Below are 23,289 nucleotides of genomic sequence, written 5' to 3'. Positions count from 1 at the left end.
ATCCGTTCGCGCAAGAGCATCATCTCACTCGCCATTCTACCGAAGACGAATGCGCTTCACCATAATTAATCAAAGCGTGGCTCTGGAGGATCCAATTAGTGGCGAGCAGGCGCGCTCCATTCGGAGACTGCCTCGAGAGAGCTGCCGCCGCGCCGCGGCCAACGAGGATAGGGAATAATAGGGGATAGAGGACGCATTAAAGTTCAACCGAAAGGCACTAGTCGCGCGAATACGGGCCGTTGACCTTAAGGTAGTCGTCTCGTCAGGACATGTATTAGATAAAGTTTTCGATTTTGGATTTTATATCAAATTATATGATCAGCTTTGCAGTCGATTTTTTCTGTGGCTCCTTACCGACTATTTACTCTAGAAAATCGATCTCGAAAATCACAAATTTTGCATTACTTCATACAGACGGCACGAAAAAGAAGGCTCTATCACGGTTTCAATCACATATTTTCGTATTTTTCGATTAGATGAAGTGAGAAAAAACATTGTTTTTGTACATTAGCCCTTCGTCCGCATAGGTTTTTTTGGCACCTTTACGCCGCATAGGTGGGTCGTTTTCGCTCTGACGTTTTTTTTTAAGTGTTAAAGTGTTACAAAAAATCTTAAAAAAATCATGGAGGTAATTCAAACCTTCAATTTGAAGTATCAATCATAAAATTATAAACAATTTAATTTTTTCACATAATTTGTATTTAAAAAATGGAACAACTACAACTATACAACTTGTAAAATCATCTTTTACTAAAAAAATATCATAACTTTAAGACAAATAAAGATATCGAAATGAATAAAAAAATAAATTGAAGGGGAAAAACGTACCTTTCATAAAAAAAATATTGCATGCAATTATTTTGAAATGAAGTGCTTAAGTGTTCGCCGCCAACGTCGTTTTTTCAAGAATTACGTGTCTCCTGTGACGGCTGGAACTGGAGGGGGTCTGGCGCTTTGAAACTCGGTAGGCGGGTTCTCGGGGAGCATAACTTTTTTTACGGATTCGCAGTGGCGCCCTCTCTACCCGTTTTCAAAAGTTACAACTACATTTGATTTTCGCCCGGACGAAAACGACCCACCTAGTGGGATGAAGGGTTAGATTTCAAAGAATCCGATGCAACCATAAAATATATAGTTTACCGGAGATTTCGCTGCTAATTTTTTAGTTTATTTTAGTGAAAATGCGGTAATCGAGCAGACATTTTTTGGTCGAGGTAAAGTTGGGAAGACTTGGCAACGCCGCTGGCTAATCACTGTAGTTGCAGGTTATGAGGCTCGTCTTTCTTAGCCGACGTGGATAGTGATTGACACCCCTGTCATGCGTTTTGAAACCCTTTCTCCAGTAATTGTCAAAATTCAATCGAAAAGGAGATGTAACCTCACTTGTAACCTTTCTCGACGACTCGCATGATCAGCTGATCAAAACGGAGTCAAATGAGAAAAATCACATAATTTGGAAAAAGTAACATACTTTGTCACGTATGAAATTTTACACCATATACGTCATAAAATTATTTTTCCCTTAGCAAAAATTGCCTGAAATCTGAAATATATTTCTGAACGTGAAAACCTACAAACAGTCACATGACTAGCACGTAGCGAGACGCCTATTATACCTTAAGCGAGATTCGTAGTTGTCGATTCGCGCAGCATCATTACCACGAGCTCGTTTATTAGTAACGACTATGCCCGTCTCGATCACCAGAACGTAATAATGATCGTTAAGAAGCATTACGCTATTCGATCTTCGACGGAAACAAAATATTAAAATTTAATTCATTGCATTCATTGATGGACGTGGCCATTTGTTTTATGATCATTCGGGCGCAATAATGTCCGAGAAATTTTGTTTCTTGTTTCTGATATATACTTAAATTAATTAGCCTGCCAAAAAATAATACCTGCTTTGATGATAACGATGTTCTCTTTTAACTCGAAATGCAAGGAAATATAATAATAATATAGAGACGTATGTATACATTCCCTCAAACAGGACGAAATTAAAAAGCTATTATACAAGGTAGGATTGTGTTGACGATGATGCTTCTTCTCGACCCAGATTATTTTATCTCAATAAGAGCTATTATGCACGTAAATCCTTTTGCTGAAAGGCTGACACGTATAGTCTTATTGTTGATGCATAAGAATATCTGAGTCATTAAAACATAAAGCAATGTGATCATTATATAAAAAGGCAACAATTTCCCTCGCATGGATAACAATCTCATAGTGAAGATAACTGGCTGGATAAGAGTGAGAAATAAATTTTATATTACGCGTAAAAATATACATTACGCAGCGGTAATTATGCACTATTGATGAGGATGATCGGCAAAAGGGTGACGAAATACACATATTCTTGTGATATCAATGTTAAGCGACAAATCGAGTCGTTTTGCTTTCATGCGACACGCGAATAGAATGTAATTACCGTGATATTACTTGCACGGCTATTGAAGTCACGCAATGGAGAAAACTTATTGTGTGTGTACGTGTCTCTTAACGTTTATCCTGGCACGTTGTGCCACACATTAAAAGTTACTGCTCATTACGTACCTCCTGAATTAGACCAATCCCATTTATTTCCCCGTGTCCCGAATAGAGAGAAGCGATTCTTTTTTATCCGCTATATCAATATAATAATATAAAGTTGAGTACGAAATTATTAAATTGCTACGCGGAGATTGCATGATATCTGGAGAAACACATTCCGGCAAATGTCGGACATTTACGCTATTATATACGCTGACTAAAGGTTAAAGATCAAATATAATATTACGTAATGTATGTCATTATGCAAAGAATAAAAATGTCACCGAACGTCCATCTGCTGCTCCATCCCATAACACGTGAAATTAAACTGGTGGACGTAGAGAAAAAATGCGAGTACGTGAATTATAACTTTAAACATTTGAATAAATACTGCTGGTCAATAGAACGGTCGCTGAAGATTAATGAAAAACTTTTATACGCGCGCGTCGCCTTTCTCGATCGCGAGCATTACGTTGCATGGAAAATATACATCTAAATACGATATTCATGCCGATGGCGCAATATCGTAATAGAGCGAGTGCGGCGCGAGAAAATTTATACGTTCGGCAATATCTCTCTCGGTGAGTCCGCCGGGCGTTTACGGTTTTAATTTCGGCCCGGTTATGCAAGATCATCGCGGATACATAAATCGATGGATACAGAATCGGTAAATCGGTAGCGGCGGCCACGTTCAATTTTTTCCCGTGTGCGCGCGCGCGCATTAGAGACATATTTCGCTGGCAAAGAGAATTACGGCACTCGCCAGCCCGGGGAGGGCGTAATAATGAAAAACAAAGATCGATACATCATTATTCTATCAATATGACTCGTTTATTGTGGATCATTGAATCGAACGGGGTGGTCCAAGCAATAAAGGAAGAGAGAAAAGTGTGCGTGGGATGGATCACTGCGCTATTTTTTTTCACCAGGTGTGATTTTGCAGTTTTTCATCACTTTTGCTCCGCTCGTGCTCGAGGCATCCGGGATAATACCCGGAATTACACGGTTATGTGTTTGTAATGGGCTAAATGTGTCGTGCCGGTGGGGAGTGCCTTACTCCGACGCTTCCGATCCTCGGAAGTGAGCGCGGGGGGTTAAGTAAACGGGAGATGAGGTGGGCAAATGTTCATACGTGGAAGCGGAATTGAAATATCAGGCCGCGCGATTCGCTCGTAAATGGAACGTTCGCCGATTTTCCGGATTGCGATGGAAGAAACGGGAGGCGAGCGGCGGGCACGCGAAGAGAAAACGCTATGCCGTCGAGAAGGAAGTCGTTTCGCCTTAGACGACACGGCGGCTAGTTCGAATGGCCGGATGCGAGGCGACGATATCGTTCGCTGTTTCCAAGAGATATCCCTGCGCTTGGTGGTGAAGGGTAGCGAAGAGGATGCCTCGTGCGTTGTAACGCTGTAACGCTTTCTCTTGCGGATTTATTCGGCGATATACCGGGCAACTTCTTGACTCCGCCTCATGCGATGTCCCGATTTTGGCTTCTTTGGTCTTCCGATGACGGTCCGACGAGGATCGAAGGATAAAAAGGGCCAGACGCGAGTTGATTTCCTTATCGACGACGATCGATGTTTACGGCCGAGATATGCGCGGATGATCGGCGAACGAATTTTGTTCGGTTTGCTCTTGAACACCGTGAGTATTACCACCAGCCTGGAAGTTTAATTTATATCATGAATAAGCCTGAAATGTATGTTAATGCCTGACTGCGCGTGGCGGTGCGATGATAAAAAAAAAGAATGGGAATTACACGGTGATAAATTTCCAAAAAAAGAAAGTTAATTTATGTGGCTTATCCTCTCTTGGCAGTCCTGTCCGAGGTAAAGGATGATTTAATAACTGTATAAGTTAAAACGAGTTGCGAGGATTACCGATATTAATGGATTTAAGCAACTCGATCTCGATATAAATGTCATCACATATACCTATATGTATGTGATGTATATAAGAGATCTACAATATTTTAATAATCTAAAAATTTAGACATTTTTTTCAGGGGATTGATACTTTTTGTTCATTAAATATATTTACATTCTTTTTTATTTAAATTAATCAACGAACGAATTTTGCGCCGATAGTTCACTGTGAGCAATGTTATTAGCCTGGAAGTTAATGTATACAATAAATAATCTTAAGATGCGTATTAATGCGTGTCGGATCGCGCATGGTTGCACAATAATTATGAAGAAAAAAATATTAATTACACAGCAATAATTTTTTAGAAAGAAAAGTTGATTTACGCGACTTATCCTCTCGACGGTTCTCTCTGAGGTTAAAGACGATTTATTTATATTGAAGCAATTGATTGATCGCAATAATAAAATTAACATTATAATATACACGGTAACGCATCTCACCTCCACCGCCGCCGCCGTATCCGCCACCGCCACCGCCGTACCCGCCACCGCCGCCTAGTTTCCATCCTCCGCTGCCGAGTCCGCCGCCGAATCCGCTACTTCCACCACCGAATTTCCACCCGCTGCTGCCACCGTATCCTCCGCCGCCGAATCCTCCACTTCCACCACCGAACTTCCATCCGCTGCTGCCGCCTCCGCCATATCCGCCGCCGCCGCTGCTGAGCGTTATCACCTTGATGATCTTTCCACCACCGCCGTAACCGCCGCTGCCGCCGCCGCCGCCGAATCCACCACCGCCGAGCTTCCATCCGCCATCTCCGCCGCCATAGCCGCCGCCGCCGCCGCCGCCGTATCCACCTCCGCCCCCGAACTTCCATCCACTGCTACCGCCGCCGAATCCGCCACCGCCATATCCACCGCTGCCGAATCCGCCACCGCTGCTTATATAACCACCTGTAATTTCGAGATCATGATCGATTCCATTATTTTTTATCGTATTCGAAAATTCCGATTCCCAGTTAGGTAGTAATCACTTGCAATTTATACAGAGAGGTGGGACGTGTATGTTTGCGCGATGTACGATTTATCGACTTTCTTTGTGCAACTGGGAGCTCGGTACCAGGTGGTTGCGCGCGGTCATGTCGGTTCGCAAATTGCCACGAGGTATTTTATGATTGCAACAAGAAGACTGGTTTTATTCTGCTGATTGTGTAAGTCGTCTCAAAGGGCAGGAGGCAAGTACAAATCGCTCTGGGATTAAATCTTATGAGCCCATTTAATATCGTTAAACCAACTAATTAGTAATCATATAAAAAATTGAAAGAGGAATATAATTTATGGTATCTGTCCATTCGTCTCGCTTGTAAATGCAAATAATAACAACAGTACAGCTGTTATTTCAAATGATAATTCTTGCCATATGGTAGTAACGACAATAATTAATTTCCTTGGAATTTGCGATAACCTTTTGAAAAAATAATTAGTAACTATTGTTATTAAAAATTATGGGCATTTTACAAAAAAAAGATAATGTCAGACACAGATATATCCTGACATTTTAAAGTTTTTAATTCGCAAACTTTTCTAATTCGTCCTATGTTCACAATTCGTCTTACGTTTAATTATAAATTTATTTTGTAAATGGGATAGAATAAAATAGATATTTTCACGTTTATGTATATATATATGGCACTAGCGAATTGGCACGTTTACAGTCAGTTGCAACCACTTTTCGGATTCTGCCGTACCGAGGAGGTGGTTAAAAACGCCGCGAACACTTCACACGCGGAACACCCCGCCGTAATCCCCGGCCGTCGTTTCCATAATCCCTCTCATTGTACTCACCGTATGCGGTGGCGACGAGCGCCAGCACGAGCGTGACTACGAACACCTGCAACGAGAGAACGGATAGGCTGAGAGCTTTAAAAATCGCAAGAAATTGATCTGCGCGAAAGAGTGTGTGCCACGATTGTTCGACATATGTATATTAACGTTATAGAAGAGAGACGTGCGTATGTGCGTATTCGCGTTTGGATCCACTTCTACGTACCTTCATGTCGGAGGTGTTTGATGCCCATCGTCGGGCCCGTCGGCTCTTTTATAGCTCCTGCCTTTCTTCGCGGCCGGGGCCCCCGCCCTTCCCGTCTTCCCTTCCCCCCCGCGTGTTCTTCTTCTGGATCATGAAACCCGACTTTCGTATACCCACCACCGTCACCATCACCGTCGACTACGAAAATCCCCGTCGCCGCACCGTTCCAGACGACCGCCTCCCCACCCTCTCATGCGTCGCCGCGCGATAACGAGACGCCATGACGCTAATCTTGACATCCGACGGCCTGTCCCCCGAGATCGAGAGGCGGAGAGGCCTCTCGTCTCTCCGCGGGGACTCGCGACATTCGCGACACCCGCTCTCGGACGAAGAGGGGTGGCCGCGTGTGGTAACGCGGCGACCTCGTTGGCGGGAAACGCGGCGATGATTCATCGGCCAAGATAATCGCGCGACGTTCACGGAATATTCGCCTTTTCAGAAGGAGAACGTAGCCCCAGGGCGCAACTGCACGCCGATTGCGGAATCTCTGTTCCGTATGCTCGGCGCGGTAGTAATTATCGCGCCGGCGAATCGTGCTCGCTGGACCGGAAACCCCGGGACACAGACGTTCTCCCAGTCTGGAGACGCTTCTTCAGTCCGGACACGCGTGCCGGCGACTCTTTCTTGATATTAACCCATCCGGCCTCGTTCTCTGCTCTCGCCGAGTGAGCAAATCATACTTGTACAAGGTGTTTCGAAAATGGAACTGTCGGGTCAGATCGTTGTAATCTGGAGTCAAAGACTTACCTCTTGTGTGAACCGAATTTTGATCGCCGTGGTTACGCGTTTGAAAAGTCTCCATTTATAATAGTATTAGATTTTTTTTACCTATTTAACATTCCGTGGTTTTTTTTTGAATTTATGAGTACACGAAACTGTTGCGTAATCTATTCAAAGTAGAATATAAAACATCAATTATATAATCTGTTTATTATTTAAGCCATTGCCTTGAAAAAAGTCGCGAATAGTCTATTGCGAAATTTGTCTATTGTCTAAAAGATTAGATCTCTTATTTGTTGACTCCGGTTTTAGGCATTAGTCGCAAAAGCGAAAATTAGTTGTATAGAAAAGGAAAGCCTCACTCGAGGGAGTTGGCCAATGCGTAGACACGCCGCGGTTACCGTGGCGCGGTGCGCGAAATTGTGCAAGTTCCATACGAGGAGATAAACATCTCCGAGGCATTTTTATCTCCAGGTGGTAATCACTTGGCAACGTGCACTCGCCAGGACACCGCCTTTATTATTATTAGAGGCTACGTAAATAAATTGCTATTCCTGTGATAATCCTTCTTAACGCAACAACTGATCGCCCGAGACGATCGCCACGGTTTCGTCAGGGGAACGTGTTCCCGATGACGTCGTATGTCAAATCGTAGAGCAATCAGATAGGAGCCATGGTCGAGAAATAAGATTAATGGACAATAACACTATCCGTGACGGAAAATTAATAACACCGTTTACCAAGTTAAAATCAAAATAGCGATGAAGACAATACGCCGATGAAAAGATAGCGTTTATAATAGCCGCCTGAGATTATTCATATAAAATGATAATGATAATAACTGCGAATCGTACTTGAGATAGTCATTGCTAATTAGCTAATAAATCAAGTAGCATAGATCAATAGCAGATTAATACCCTGATATAAGTTCTCCAGCATCAATATTAATATAACATCAATATTAATTCGACATCGAGCAAATATTGCGCAAGTCAGAGGAAGGTGCTTCGTCTCCATTCTTTTTTCCTTTACTTTTTAGTTGTACTTCGTTCAGGAACGCATCCGCTTAATCGCGCTTCGGGAAACAATGCATGAAGCGATAATGGATCGTCGCTCAGCGGCGATCATTCTTCGTGCCGGCGAGGTAACGTCTCGCGCGTGCGTGACTGTAGTTCGCGCTTTACTCTCGATCGTCGTACAAAAAGCAACCGAGATACTCTGTAGAAGGCGAAGGCTTTCCTGGCCTTTCACCGTGCCGATGTCCGCGCGGACGTGCCTGACCTCTTCGCGCTCGGTTAGCTCATCAAACCGCGCGATATGATCGATATGAGTAATTCGGATGGACAATGCCGGTCATTGATGGTATATCAAGAATCAAGGTCGAGCGTACTCGAGGCAGTAATTAATGAGAGCTGTCACCCCGTCGTGAAGAGGAGTATGAAGAAGCGACAGCTTTGCACACACATGACACGCGCGCACATAATATCTTATTATTTAATTGGTGCAACATTAATATGCAGCGTTTGCGTAATCACGTTTGGAAGTTCGCAAGACGCAAAAGCGCCTCTGAGATAACCGGCGCGTTCTCCTTGGAATGCATCGTTTGCAAACTTAACGGAATTATTTCGATCGCTTAGTATCTTAATGTCGGTGACTGCCTAATATCTAAAGTTCACAACTATCTCGACGATCACGTGCACGGTGTAATCGTAAAAGCGGACTACTGGCCTCCAGAAATGCGGAATCGCCAACCGACCTATATCGAACCTGATCTCCGCTCTATAGTGAAAGTTAGACCGTATTATAATCCTGAGCAGTTTTAGCATGAGTTATGACAGGATGGTTAAGGTACCTTCTTTTATTTAAGTATAATAGAATGTATTAGATACTGCGCCTCGTACACGCTAAATTCCTGCAGACCAAGGTGAACCCGATATTACGCGGTGCATTTAAGGCGCATTATAATAAGGTAATTACCCAATATTATATACGTAGTACATTTAGTACAGAACATAAAATTGAAGACTCTTGATATAGAAAATATTGTAAAATATGCTTGGGTACGAAGCCTTTTTCATATCAAGAGTACTTAATCAATAACATAAGAGTTACGTTTATTCAAGACTATTTATTTTTGGGGCGCGCGATATTTAGGTCAAGCATTCTCAGTTTGCAAAATCGCAAAGAATTTATCTTGATCAACACTACGAGGATTGATACCGTCTACTGACATACTTCGTCGCCTTAAGGCAACGTTTCATCCCGCTGTGTGCATGATGATAATTAGATAAATCGAGTCTATATATATACATATATATATATATATATATATATATATATATATATATAAGGTACATATCGCGAGCTTGATTTTCCTTACTCCTAACCGGGTTTTCCCTGATATACGTGAGCAAGAAATAAATGGCGAACATTATTGATCGAGGGAGGTTGTGTACGTTCGAAGTGAGTTGCAAAATGCGCGTGCATCGTCGACATCGAGAAAGGGCGATGGAACCTCTCTCTCTCTCGAGCCGCGGGACGCTACAAGTACGTGACGTAATATTACGTGCCTCACGGTCAGGAGGTGAAAACCGGTCGGCGCCTGAGACCGCGGGATTTTTTCGCCGGAAAAACCGAAGTGTACCCTCAGGCGAGAGTGTCGAGCCAGGTTCTGGATCGACGACCAGTATTCCGCTTTTGTTGCTGGTTTCTCAATGCCAAATATAATGCACCATTATGCACGGAATTGAGATGTATGAGATTCAAGAGCATCCCGGATTCACCGTCTCCTCTTCTAAAAACATCTTCCACAGAACTCGAGCTCTTAAAGTTGAAAGGATTTTCTCATTAGCGAAAATTGATGGCACACCTAATGACAGAGTAATAATGACATATATTAAAGAAGAAATTGTCCGTACGAAGTTTGAGAAAAAATATCATTTAAATTAAGTAAAATTTAGTTTTTAAAGAAATATGGTTTAAAGTTGAATGTGCGAACTTTGTAAAATATAATTCTTCTGACATTGGAAGATTATGGAAAAGATTTTTAATGGCTGAAACGCGTGAATCACACATTTTTCACGATTTAATTATACGATTACAATTATACGTAAATTTCGGAACTCCAAAACTCTGTTGTCGTTATTAGGACTTGCACGCGTTTGGAGAGCGTTAATTGCACATTAAAAATACATGTGTCGAACGCAGGTGCAAGCGTTGCAGGTCTTGCGCGTCTTATTCAAGTGTTCGTATCATATATTTGTCAAGGATCGATATAGAATCAAGCGGCGATCTGGCAAGTTGTCGCCCTCGTTAGAAGTTGTTCAAATGCATAACGAAGCGCTGCGCGTGTAGTTTGACGAGCAGTGCAAATAGGTGAAACTGCCGGGAACAGTGTGACAGAGTGACCGAATAAAGCCGACGTAAAGCCGACAGGTCGAGCTCGCATTTACGGTCAGTACTGTGCAAATCAAATCCTGCTTACGTTTTTCAACGTGGTCGTAATGTCACTTCGGGAAAATGAATATCGCTATAAAAGGATAAAGGATAAAGATTTTTATTTTATATACCCCAAGGGGCCTTAAAGGACGTTTTGAAGGGACGTACCTACCCAACCCTAACCTTCAATTCATCCACTACCTTACTGTTTCCTTCTTTGGACCAACGGTTTAACGTCTCTTCCGAAAGACGCCGGCCCAGTTTTCTCCGCATCTTGCACGGAGGGGAGCGCGGTTTTTCGGAAAAAAACTTTTCCATGTTACATGGCTCTAGTGAACTCGAACCTGGTTCCTCAGATTACGAGTCTGGCCCTCTACCACTAGACCACGCACACCGCCGCCCGAATATCGATATCTTTGAAACAGTAAAAAATTTATAAATAATAGTCTCTTCCTTAACAAACATTTCTAAAATTAATTCATAAATTAAAAAAAAATTCTGTAGCATCATCTGTATATCTTACTTGAGAAATATTTCGATTTCTTAAGGTTTTGTATGTACATGTAATATCTGTTTTTATCTTATTTCTAACATACGAAAGGGGGCTCGAAAATTGCAGAGTGCGAATAATTAGATTTACCTGCGCAACACGCATACGCATACGAATTTTGTAGGAATAAATGCAGATCTGCATCCGATGTTTCGTTCTCCGCGGCGGACGATCTTTTCGCAGGATTATTGGGTTATCGTCCTGAAAATCGCGACCTGCCACCGCTCGTTACGAGAACAGCTCGGGCGGCAACGCCGATAGAGGCGGTAATGAGCGGCATTGTCTGTCAGGCGGTGCTTCATACGTATAGCTTTTCCCTCCTCCGCGTAAGGATAATTATATTAAGTGTCCCGGTTGTCGGCCATTATGCCGGCTTCTTAATACAGTACTGTGTCAGCGCTGACTGGTAATCTTCGTCATCAGGAATTATAAATGATCTCGCGCCGCGGAAACTTGGTCGCTTAATATCGTCGCCGTGTAATCGATCGATTATGATTATAGATGGCGACCTCTAAAATTAGCTAACGTTATTTAATTTCAAATTTCTAGCGTTTTGCAACTGCGAACGCCGTTTTGTGTCGCAAAATCCGTCGTTTGCCTTTCAAATTCAGAACTATGGTAAGTCTATGATCGTTATACGCAAACAGACGTTAACCGCAAATAGACTTTAAATCGATACACGCGCAATAAATATACAATATCGGTCTTTTAAATCATTCCGCTCGGGTTTCTATTCTGAAATCTGCAGCCGCGTCGTATATTGAACGTTCGTGTCGTGCAAGCTTGAAGTCGGCGCGCAACTCCTCAAGGGATAAGCTAATGTTACCCGGAACGTCGCGTATGTCACAACACGCTATGGAACAGATATAACAATCGAGGTATTTGTCACGGTTAAGACTCGACGAACGTGTGCGCACACAACACATGCTGGGACGCGGAAATGCATCTTGCTTATTACGAGCGACGCCAACGTTAGCGGAAAGTCCAATTAAAGCCGGATCCGACGCGAAATCCGAAAATCGGAGCGTGATACGTGCAGAGAAGTTGCGGATTTGAGTGCGTCACACTTATATGAATCGATATCGTAACGCGGATCATGGCTAGGAACTCATTTCAACAAGAATCGTTAAATTATGCCTAATGACGGTCGCTTCACGCTGCAGATGTACGGCTATGAGACAGGCGTATATTGCATTTGAAATAAATTGCAAATTGGCTGCCGTATGAAAGGAGGAGGGATTAACGCGTTAATGTACGGCTCTTGACGCGTTGCGTCGTAATCAAAACAATGAGAATCGCGAAAAGGGGGGATTCTCGCGAAGATACCCACGGCAATCTCTTTCGTAACCGGCGGACAAATGCCGGAAAGAGCTCTAAAATCCGCCGAGGCAAGGCTACGTTGCAGACAAAGTATGCAAATTCGGCCTATATAAAACGTAGGTACACGCTAAATGCAAAGCAGAGATGAACGATCGACGGACGAGGGTAATGCGCGACTGCGAAAAGTCACGCGATATTACGATAGAGATGTAAATTGCGCGGCGACAAATGCACGCGTCTCGTTTTCGTCACTCAATTTGCGGGTGCATTCCATTATTAGATATTTTTGAGGAAACGTTCTCCCACATTGGTCATTTTGTTATTTCTGTTGGGATATAATTTGAAAATTTTTGTGTTAAATATATTATCGATATTATTTTGCACAATAATTAAAGTTGATAGGATAATATTTATCGATCCTACATTTGCCCTATGTGAAGGTATATTATCGATACATATATATTCTATGCAAGATTTTATGTGTATATAATTAACGAAGCTGATTATTTTAATAAAATTATACATACATATCATATTATATATGTATATGTATAATTTTATTAAGGCAATAATCTATTCATTAATTACATATACAGAATTGCACACAGAATCTTGCGTTATTAAATATAATCAATTCGAAATGATGTGCTTTATTTTCATATAATATATTCAAAAAAATGTGTTTCAATCATGAATATAGGTGTATTAATCGACAGATTAAGCGCTTCGGAACTAACTGTGCTTGATAAAATCGGAAAAGGGGGGGCCAAACAGCGCGGCAAATGGCTAGGAACCACTTGCGCAGAATCGGCCCTTAGCTCGCAACCGCGAATTACAGTTCGTATACGGAATTCAAAGGGGTCCGGGCATAAATGAAACCCGGCCACCAACTATTACGAGACACGAGGGACGAAAGAGCGTGACCGGTTCGGACAAATTGCCTCTCGATTTATGGCGGCGGCCGCATGAGAAGCGGTCGCGGTGGTACGGGGCATGGCACGATTTGTGACTCTCGTATGCGGGGAACGCCCGGGTGTGTAAATACACGCGGATGGCGGTGGGAAAAAAAATCGGATCGTTCGCTGCGCAGCAACATTTGCCGAATGAAATTTTGACCGAAATTCTCCTTCTAATTCGATAAGCTCGCGTGCAATATCGACGAGTGCAATCATGATGGTTGAGAATGAAGATAAAAGGATCTTTTTTTAAAAACGCTGGTGTAATAGTGTTCCCCGCCCCTTTTCACATACGCACACTTTTCTTTCTTTCTCCAGTTAAACAGTAATTCATTAGATTTTCTTTTTATAGTTGTTATCTATATTAATCGCTATACTTTCCTTGTTTTAAAAGTTTTAAAGTGTGCAGTCTTACGTTTGAGAAGACAGCGTTCCAGAACCGTCTAATAAATAGCGATTCATTTTTTTCTCTCTTTCTCTTTCTTCTTCTCTTTCTCAATTACAGATTATATAAGAAAAAGTCGAAAGAGTTGCAAAAGAAAAATTCTATATAAAAACTGATAACAGTTACGCGCCTGTTCCGCGTACGAGGATAACTCAACTTGCGTAAGAGAGTGTGCAAGAGTACGTCGCGTACTCATTTCACTCGAAGTAATGGCAGTAACAGACACACTGAGACGCGCAATGACGCGCGCGCGAAATCAGAAACATTTTCGGACAATACCGTCGTCGTCCGTTTCCGGGTTACGTGTTCGGCTCGGTATTTGTTGCGTGTAATTAAGCAGCCAATTAAAACGATACGTGCACGTGCGTGACTTATTGGACTCAAAGGAGTCGATAACAAATCGGTAAAGTTCTCTCTTTCTTTATTTCGTCGCCGCCTTCTGTTTCTTTTTCCTTCTCGTCCGAAAATGTTTCTGGTTTTTGCGCGCGCCAGTGTGTAGTTACTGCCATTACTTCGAGCGAAATGAGTACGCGACGTACTCTTGCCCGCTCTTACGCAAGTTGAGTTATCCTCGTCAAAAATTGTAGATTGTCGCGGATGTGGAAAGAGTAGACGCGCGAGGTGTCTCAACGACGAGTACCGCGTACCGCGGCAGGTCGGGTGACGGAACGTGTCGCAAAGGGAGTATCTACCCGAGAGTATCTAATGAATTTCATTAGTGACGGCCGTGATTAAACCGGTAAGATTTTACTTGTCTTCGGTGACGTCGCCGTCGCCGTCGCCGTCGTCGTCGCCGTCGTCGTCGTCGTCGTCGTCGTTGTCGCGGTAGTGACTTGTGAATCACCGCGCACGTCTATCAAGAAATCGATTCCGCTTCGGTGCCTCTAAGCACTTTAAGGACGCCCCTCGCGAGAGAAGTTGAAGCCGCTCCTATCTGCAACTTAGCTCACTCCTTTACACGCGTCTTTACGCTCGCGAGCATCGCCCGAACGACTCCCGACGATGTTCGAATTACTTCGAGTTCCTGCTGACATTCGTGTCTTCGATATGTCACTTTTTGCACATTGCTTCTCTTAGCGACAACGGATTAATTCACTTTAGAGAAATTGCCATTTTGGTGCTAATAATGTTCAATTTATATTCTATAACAGTTTTTGACCTGTGTATTATTTTATCTGTTTATTACAAGTCATGAAATGTAAAATAAGAAGAATTGAATGTAATCTGAAATACGTCAATTAAGCCATTAAGAAACCGATATCTTTTTAGCTTTTTGTGAAATTCGATTTTGAAAAGTCCACCCTTCGAAGACAATTTTAGTTTAAATATTAACAATTGTCAACATTATTACATATTAATCTCGAAGTGTCAGCGAGACCTTCGATTTTGTGTTCCTCGAAGCTGATGTTTCGATTAACGATCCAGGCGAAATTGCACTTGTCCATGGACGAGAGCAAATTTTGCAGACGCAAAGACACGTTATGAAGTAGCCACTTCTTCGCGAAGATTTTTCTCTTTTGAAATATAGTGGCGCGTCTTGGCGCACTATCGTCGCGTATACTCCCCACGGAAAAACTTGAACGAAGGGCTCGAGGGCCTCCACTCGCTCCGTCGACTTTGACGATTCGACGCCCCCCCCCGCCCCCCCCCCCCGACGAAGGGTCTCTCGTGCCAAACGAGGTGTAAGCATCGAGGGTATTCGCACGAATTATCGAGCGAGAGACGACGGTCCAGGTGCTACAGAAATTGATTTTCTACCTCTTCTCCGTTTTATCCACCTTTTCTGCTTCCTGTCGGCGACCCCGCGCCATATCTTCCGCTTCTCATCCCTTCCTATGTATATATAGTTACATCCTATAATTGCGATCTCTATCTCTCCTTTCTGTAATTATTACATTTATCTTCTCGTCAATCTCTCGTACATTTCCACGTATTCTTCCACGAACAAAAATTCCTTGAGTTCTTTGCGACGAAATTTAATTACCACTAACCATACTCATGACGTAATTTTTATTAAACGCCACCGGCATTGTGTGTGTTGCATTGCTGCATTGGCCTTTGAGAAAAACCCGCGGAAAAACCGCCGCAGGCAATGAACGCTTAGTGCGGGCGACGTGTTAAATAAACCTAAACGAATATCCGGAGTTGACGTTTTATCAGGTAAAGCTTGTTTTATCAAACGTGTCAACGTCTCCCTTGTAAGGTGGCCTTCTCGCGCGCGGTAGAGGTGCATTTACACGTGCATTATGACGCCGCGTTATATAGCTGATATGCGGATCGATAATCTCGCACGTACAATCGGGATTGGTAAGCGCGCCGATTGATCGGGGGAGGACGCGCGTAGTGTTAGCGCTCGGTTCATCGGCGACGATCCATCGCGTCGATCGAACATCGGTCGCACCGATGGACAGCTGCCAATCGCGGATGTAGCAATCCGAGCTCGGGCGGTCGACGCGACAGCGTCGACATCAGAGGGCAACGCCGTCATCGAATTCCACTCGAGGAATCACGTGAGAATTCTGTCGCGCGGGAATTCGAGCGCTTCTCCTTTCCTTTTTTCTCCCCCCCCCACCCTGCCCCGCGTCTCGGTTTCCCGACGCTGGATATTCTCTACCGAGCTTTTCCACCGGCATTCCCGGCACGCCTGGACCGATGACGCGATCTCGGACTTCTTTGCTCGCGCGCGATCGTTTATCGGTGTTAGAAATTTCGACCCACCCGGTTTATTTTTTGCCTCCCGTTCTGGTCTTGCACACACGAATTCCTTGGCCCAAAGCCACAGCCCCTTCGCGGTCCTGAATTATTGGAACGAAGCGAACACTTTTAATTGCCGGTCACATTCGACATGTATGTATACGAGTATTACGTATAACTCTGATATATCGTGAAGCTTAAAACGACAAGATTTTAATGAGCTACATGACGTTTAATGAGCGCGAGTCTCAAGAAAAATAACTTCGAAGTTTCAAAATCAACATTTATCTTCGCGATATATTCAGAGACATTAATTTTGATATGTAGATTGTAGAATATATATCAAACCGTCGCACCCCGTGCGTTTTCTTTTGACTGGTAATACTAAGAATTAATTCATAAAAAATTTAATTCGTAATTAAAATTAATTAAATTTTACTGCAGATTCTTCGTACTTCGTACTTCGTACTCGCGTACGAAAAGTGACGAATGCATGCACGAGCGTGATTGAAGTATTAAGCGCGTATATACGTATCACAAATTCTTCTGACGCATTTTCTTCTAGTTTTCGCCACGTCGAACTTCACTAAGAATTCGATTCCCCGCGGCTGTGCGCGAAACTTATCGCTGCTATCGATCGTTCTTTCTCCGCGCGGGGAAGAAACGCTACATCATCCGCCTTGTCGATCACGCGGCTCCGGGCAATTCCTCGCTCTCGGCTAGGCCGGAGAATAGATTCGTGTTTACTTTTCTGGAAGATCGATTTGCCTCGCGGAATATTTTCCACGGCTTTCCGAGCATTCCGCAGCCGTCTATTCGCCGATTATTTGCCGGTGCTCGCGCAGCTGAAAAATGCGAGCAACGTAATCGACGAACACGCGCAGTTTCGAAACTGTTTCGGCCCTCTGAAAATCAACATTTTTCGTATTCATCATATTTCCTTACCTTCTGGCTATACAATGTGCCGGTACAGATCGTGGAGCAGTGATACAAATTGGCCGGGATAAAGTTCCAATTTTTGCACATAATTACTTTGACGTTATATCTTATTGCCTTTCGAGAATTTTTTTTTGCTTTTTTGTTTTGCAAAAACTGATGATGAACGCAATTATCAGGGTTAAAAGGAGATAATTTGACGCGATAAATGGAAGTTTAATTGCACAATTGCATATCGTAACGGGCCACCTATTCTGATAATTGTACGTCGTCGATTCAATGGCTTTTATTTCTGTAACATAAAGTGATTCACCGTTTTATACGCGGCTAAATAATATAAAATTAGCAGTGACATGTTTGCGTTATTTGTTTTTATGAAAGCTGCTATTGAAAACAGAGCGTAAATTGCGGTTTTCACAGTAAATTACGTCGGAACGTTCCAAAGCATGAGCGTGTTACTATATGAAAGAAGAGGACTTAATTATGTTTATTGATATCAGTTATAATCTATTAATAAATTGTACGCCAATTTGCATCTGCAACATTTTTACTGTTTTTTTTCTACATTTCTACATTATTTTTATATTTTATAATATTTTTTGTTAACTGTGCTTTCGCTTCTCTTTCATTCCAATGTGTCATCGTCATCAATTTTCCAGCTAAAAGAGCTGTTCGTCGTAAAGTCCATTCGTCGCACTTCGCACGTTTAGATTTCGAAATTCACGCATATAGGATTGTGTCTCGGCATGGGAATTAACATGAGAAAAGAGAGAACAAAGTTACCAAGTAGACCGGCACTACTTCTTTGTCTCCTCGCAGAATATGTCAGTGATAAAAAAAATGGAACAATCCAAAAAAGGCATTTATCCTTGACACGAAATATCGCGACGCGCAAAAACTTCCGTCATACGTATTCCGTCATACGAATTCGTATAGCCGACAAACCGAGGTTCGCGGGCGAGATTAATGTAATTTGTCACACCTGCGACGTTTCGCTCTTATACCGAGCGGTGACATGTCACACATATTTCTCGAAGATATTTTTAATTATCTTCAATCGAAACTGTTATATCCATCCTCTCGAAGGATAAATTTATGCCTTTGCGAAGGTGATTTATATTTGACGTTCGTCGAGCGCGCGCGCCGTGTACTGATTTATCCGGGAAATGAAGTATTAGTCGCCGCATACGCGAATTGCAGGTATTGATCCCCCGCCGCGGCATCGTCGCCCGTTTTACGCGCGCGTACGCTCCTCTAATTAATTCTATCTCGGCGAGACGAAGTGGTTTCTCGTGTTCTCACGCCTGTGTTCCTCTCGACGCAACGCGCGCGAGGGATGTCATCTAGGCGCCATACGTGGAAAGCGGCGGGCGACGCGGCCGAGTATAGTGCGTGCGCTCCGCCGTGCCGCGATATGACGATCCCATCCGCTTTAATTCCTAATTACCGAACGGTCGCGACGCAAACGTCCGTTGATTCGAACGCGAGTCAATTGGAAGCAAATATATTGTGTGCTAAACCGCTAATTGTCAGGTCCGGTCCACCAATCGACCCGAACGGAGCAGTCAGTTCCGTTGTTTCTGTGCTTCCTTTCGGAAGCCTTCCTGTCATTCTTAATAATTCCCAACAGACCGCGTTACCGCCGAAAAACTTTAATTAGTGGCTTAAAACTCAAATTTGAAGCGGCTTGAAAGTTCGAGTTTTTGTAAATCTCTTATCTTAAAAGTGTAAATAGAGAGAGAGAGAGAGAGAGAGGGGTGGAAGGGAAGAGAGAAGGAGCTTTAATCTTTATTCAGTTCCGAGTGGAATTTAACTTTAATGAAATCTTAACTTATAATTTAATTATAACGATATCTAAAGTGTTAAGAGTTATAGAAAGTGAAGGAAAATGACTAATTGAATTGTTACTAAAGGATATGAATCTATAAGTTCAAAGAGATCGTAAATAAAGTAAGAAAGTGTATAGACATTTTTTTATCACGTTTTATATACCGTTTATTGCACAATATTTCCCTCGCTTTCACTTTTAATTACATACATTTAATAAATGCTAGTATAATAATCCAGTATAACATTATATTAGTTTACGTGCGCGTTTATTGTCGTGTGTGCAATAAAAAAAATTGCTTTAGAAGGATATGAATAAAATACGCGAATCGACGTAAAATATTCTACAACGGGGAGCAGTTTGGAAATTGATGTTTATAATATTTTATAATAATTGATTATTCGTGTCTTTTGTTCACTTCGTCGATCACGTCGGTTTGTTGCACAGAAAAATCCTGGTAGAATCGCCCACGCGTCGAAGAATTCGCCGTTGACAATCCTGCTTACGATTGCGTCACCCAAACCGAATGGGATGCGTCGCGTTGAGATAAAGTAGTTCGGCGGGCAAAAAGGACCAGAGCAATATCAGGGAGAAAGTACCCGTAACTCTTTTGTGTCGCGACCAAGCTCGTAATCGTTAACTCTCGCATCGGCTCGCGCGCTGATTGCGCAAGATCGCTATATGAGTGCAATGGCAGAGCTGCAGCGGAGTTGGATGCAACTGGGGGTGGGGAGGGAGGTGGGTCGGCCCCCGCCTCTTTCTTTCTTCGTCGTCTCCTTCTCGTTGCCCACCTCGAGTGCACCGTGTCAAGGCTATCGGAGGCCGACGACATCGCGCGTTCCGTAGTCGTCACGTCCCGATGCTCTTCGATTCTCCGCGGCGCGCGCTCGTTCCTTCCTTATCACTGACCGAGTGGAGGCAACGAGAGGGAAAGTGGAAGCGCGTTACGCCCGTCTGTCAAACTGTCAGATCTCGTTGGGCGAACATTTTGAAGGGATGAGTCATCTCTTTGAGGATATCTCTCGAGATTTATGGACGAGGTAGATTTACGCTTAGGACACTCACGAGTTTTCTACAAATTTCGAACGAAAAAGAGGAATTCGAAAATGCAAAATTTATTTTACGCAGAAATTATTTCTAGTTTATACATCAATATTATATTTTATTGCTACTCGTTACAGTATTGTTTATCGAGAAGTAATATAATGTTTTCGAGATTGCACGAGTTAATGTGCGTAATTTAAGAGCGTGACGCCCATTAAACTACTCCGTCGTTAACTTAAATTATATACGCTTCAAAAAAGTTTCGACGCATACTAACTTCCTAACTTTTCATTTACACCGTAAACTCACGAGATACGAGTAAAAAGATATTGCCTACTCCGCTGGAAAAATATTTTTCTTCGACCGAAAGACATTATCCGAGAGAGCGCAATTTATTTAACTTTTTTTCCAAAAGCAGCCCCCGTTTCCGGAGTAATGCGGCAGAAAAGCTAAATCCGCTCCCGCTCCATTGCATCTTGTTTTTCACGAACAAGTTACAAAGAAGCTTCTATATTCTGTTTGAAAATGCAACCAACCGACCGCTATCTCCCGGTACGATTTTGTCGCGGATGCGACTTGGAGATTGCTGAATATCGTAAACGAGCGAATTCCCGAAGCACGTGACTTCCGTTCTAGAACTGGATATTTCGCAACCTCTTCCAGGGATTAAATGAGAAAACAGCTACGAGGAAATGCACTCACGGTCGTTTCAGAGGCAAGAAAGGGGAAAAAAGCGGGAGGTTGCAGGTCGCAGGATGCGAGCGAAACGATACGAGTAGAAGCGCGCGCGGGTTGACCCTTCACCTTTTGCTTACGCGTATATATATAGGAGTCGCGGGATGAGCGTTGGCAAACACGGAAAACAGGATGTGTCGCAAAGATGCCGTAAGGAAACCGTCGTATAATAGTCTGGGAACTACAACGACAGGATAATGACGGATAAGCGTTTTCGCACGTTGACGGTTAATATTGTGAACTTATAGCATTATCAAATATTCTTCTTTTCATGCGCGTCAGGAAGGTATAAAACTATTTTTATCCGAGTATATCGTGATCTTTATGTCTTAAGACGAGCATTATGTTGTAACGTTTCGAGTTAATAGCGCTGCAGATGCATTCGCCATGATATCCGAGATGCGATGAGGATATCCATCGCAATGACAGTTTATCTTCGCATTTGCATGAACATTATGAAAAATTGCCCGTGATTGCTCGTATACTTCCTTATGTATAAGCATATAGCGATGCGGCCTTTATTGATTACAAGCAAATATTTGTAGAGAACTGAAGGAAATTTCGTAAATATGCAACATCGGTAATGGATTTGTCTGAATTCGCAACGTAAAAAAAACTCGCATGAGAAAGTCGGTTGCAATAATTAGTTGGGATAATAACGTGCGATATCGTAAATATTTCTTCATGCCATGGTATATAGATATACTTTCGGATAAAGCGACCGCAATTCGTTTGTATATGCGCCCGGCCCCGCCGCGTGTAACGCAGTAAAAATAATAATAATGATAATAAAAATTTGTCAGCTAGAAAATCTCGGGTAGGAAGCGCGATGGGAAAAATACTCATTACTCGGCGCTAATGATGGTTAGGTTGATTACAAGCCGCAACCGTGAAGGACGAGCGAAGACGACCGCGGTTATATTAATGAAACGATGGTCCTCGCGGCTGTATTTCGCACACAACGCCGTGACAAGTAGCGTAACGATCGAGGCGTGTCCGTTTTAAAGAATATACTTTCGCTCTATCGAGAACGTCCAATTACTACCGTAGTTTTAATTATCGCAAAACTCACTCCCCCCTGCACTCTCCCCAGCCTTTTACACTTGTATTCCCTTTCAAAGGAAGATGGCTCGTTCTTCACACCGGATATACTGAAAATTCCACCTGTCGAACGTAATATATTTGTTCGAGTATAACTGCATGGTTTATTTTTAATTAACGCCCGATAAATATTAAACTTGTATTTCATATGCATGCTTTAATATTGAGAAATTGTATTTTCTTGTCGAGATAATGAAAATGTTAAGATGCACCGCATTTATATATTGCTCGTTTGCAATTTATGCACGAGTGAACTCCCAAAAATCGACGCGCAGATTAAATTAGCATAAAACGAGAGTAATTTTCTCTTATGTAAAATATGGACGGCTCTCCTGCACGCGAACTTCGATTTACGAACGAGAAAGTATTTCTTGCGCAAATAGAGAACAATCTCTTTCTCTCTTTCTGCCGAGGTATGTACAGAGGTATATAAAGCACAAAGTATATACGAAATGAGCTGCCGGGCGTAGCGATTTAACGCCCAGGAATATTATTACGTAGCGTTTAATACACTGTTGCGCGGGCACTTAAACTCTGTGTACTCATCTGACTCTCATAATTCTATACTTCCACACATCTGATTAAATGTAGATTTATACCTTAAGCGAATTATGGAGAGGCCATTACCTCGCAGCGGGAAAGATCCAGCCGATGATAATTAGTCGTGCGAAACGCTAATGCACTGTATACCAACTAAAATTAGGCGTTGCGATTGCGAGAGAACGTCGAGAGAGTCTGTCAAAACAATTGATCCTAAACTTGGTAGAGTATATCTTACGAGATAATCTTTGTCGTTCGCGCTTGGCTTGCACACTTTTATTATACCTATAATTATGCATAAACAGTAGGTATCCCATCAAAAGTAATTAAATTAATGAATTTACTAATAAATTAAAAGTAATAAATTGATTTATAATACATTTGCACATGTACAGCATAATTCTCTTATTTTGATGTATCATAATATTATAATTATTTTGTCAGTGCCAAATATTTAGCGAGTCATGTTAACGTAAATTACGATTTATGCGCATAT

The 23,289-nt window shown here is 42.6% G+C and overlaps 1 protein-coding gene and 1 long non-coding RNA gene across 2 annotated transcripts in view; one reads left to right on the top strand and one right to left on the bottom strand.

Annotated features, from left to right (window-relative positions):
- LOC143905842 (uncharacterized) overlaps positions 1 to 23,289 on the top strand; it is a 127,317-nt gene that overhangs the window by 81,971 nt on the left and 22,057 nt on the right. The window lies entirely within an intron of this gene.
- LOC143905837 (uncharacterized) lies at positions 3,342 to 6,537 on the bottom strand. Its single transcript, XM_077421471.1, has 4 exons — positions 6,448 to 6,537; positions 6,243 to 6,288; positions 4,899 to 5,351; positions 3,342 to 4,194 (listed from the first exon to the last, which is right to left on the bottom strand). The coding sequence occupies exons 1-4, from the start codon at positions 6,451 to 6,453 to the stop codon at positions 4,184 to 4,186; spliced, it is 516 nt and encodes a 171-aa protein (XP_077277597.1). The 5' UTR covers positions 6,454 to 6,537; the 3' UTR covers positions 3,342 to 4,183.

This window comes from Temnothorax americanus, unplaced genomic scaffold (assembly GCF_048541705.1).
Source record: "Temnothorax americanus isolate GAGA-0224 unplaced genomic scaffold, ASM4854170v1 Scaffold68, whole genome shotgun sequence".
Taxonomy (NCBI): Eukaryota; Metazoa; Arthropoda; class Insecta; order Hymenoptera; family Formicidae; genus Temnothorax; species Temnothorax americanus.
Note: the sequence above shows the minus strand (reverse complement) of the source record. Positions and strands in the feature narration are given on the sequence as shown.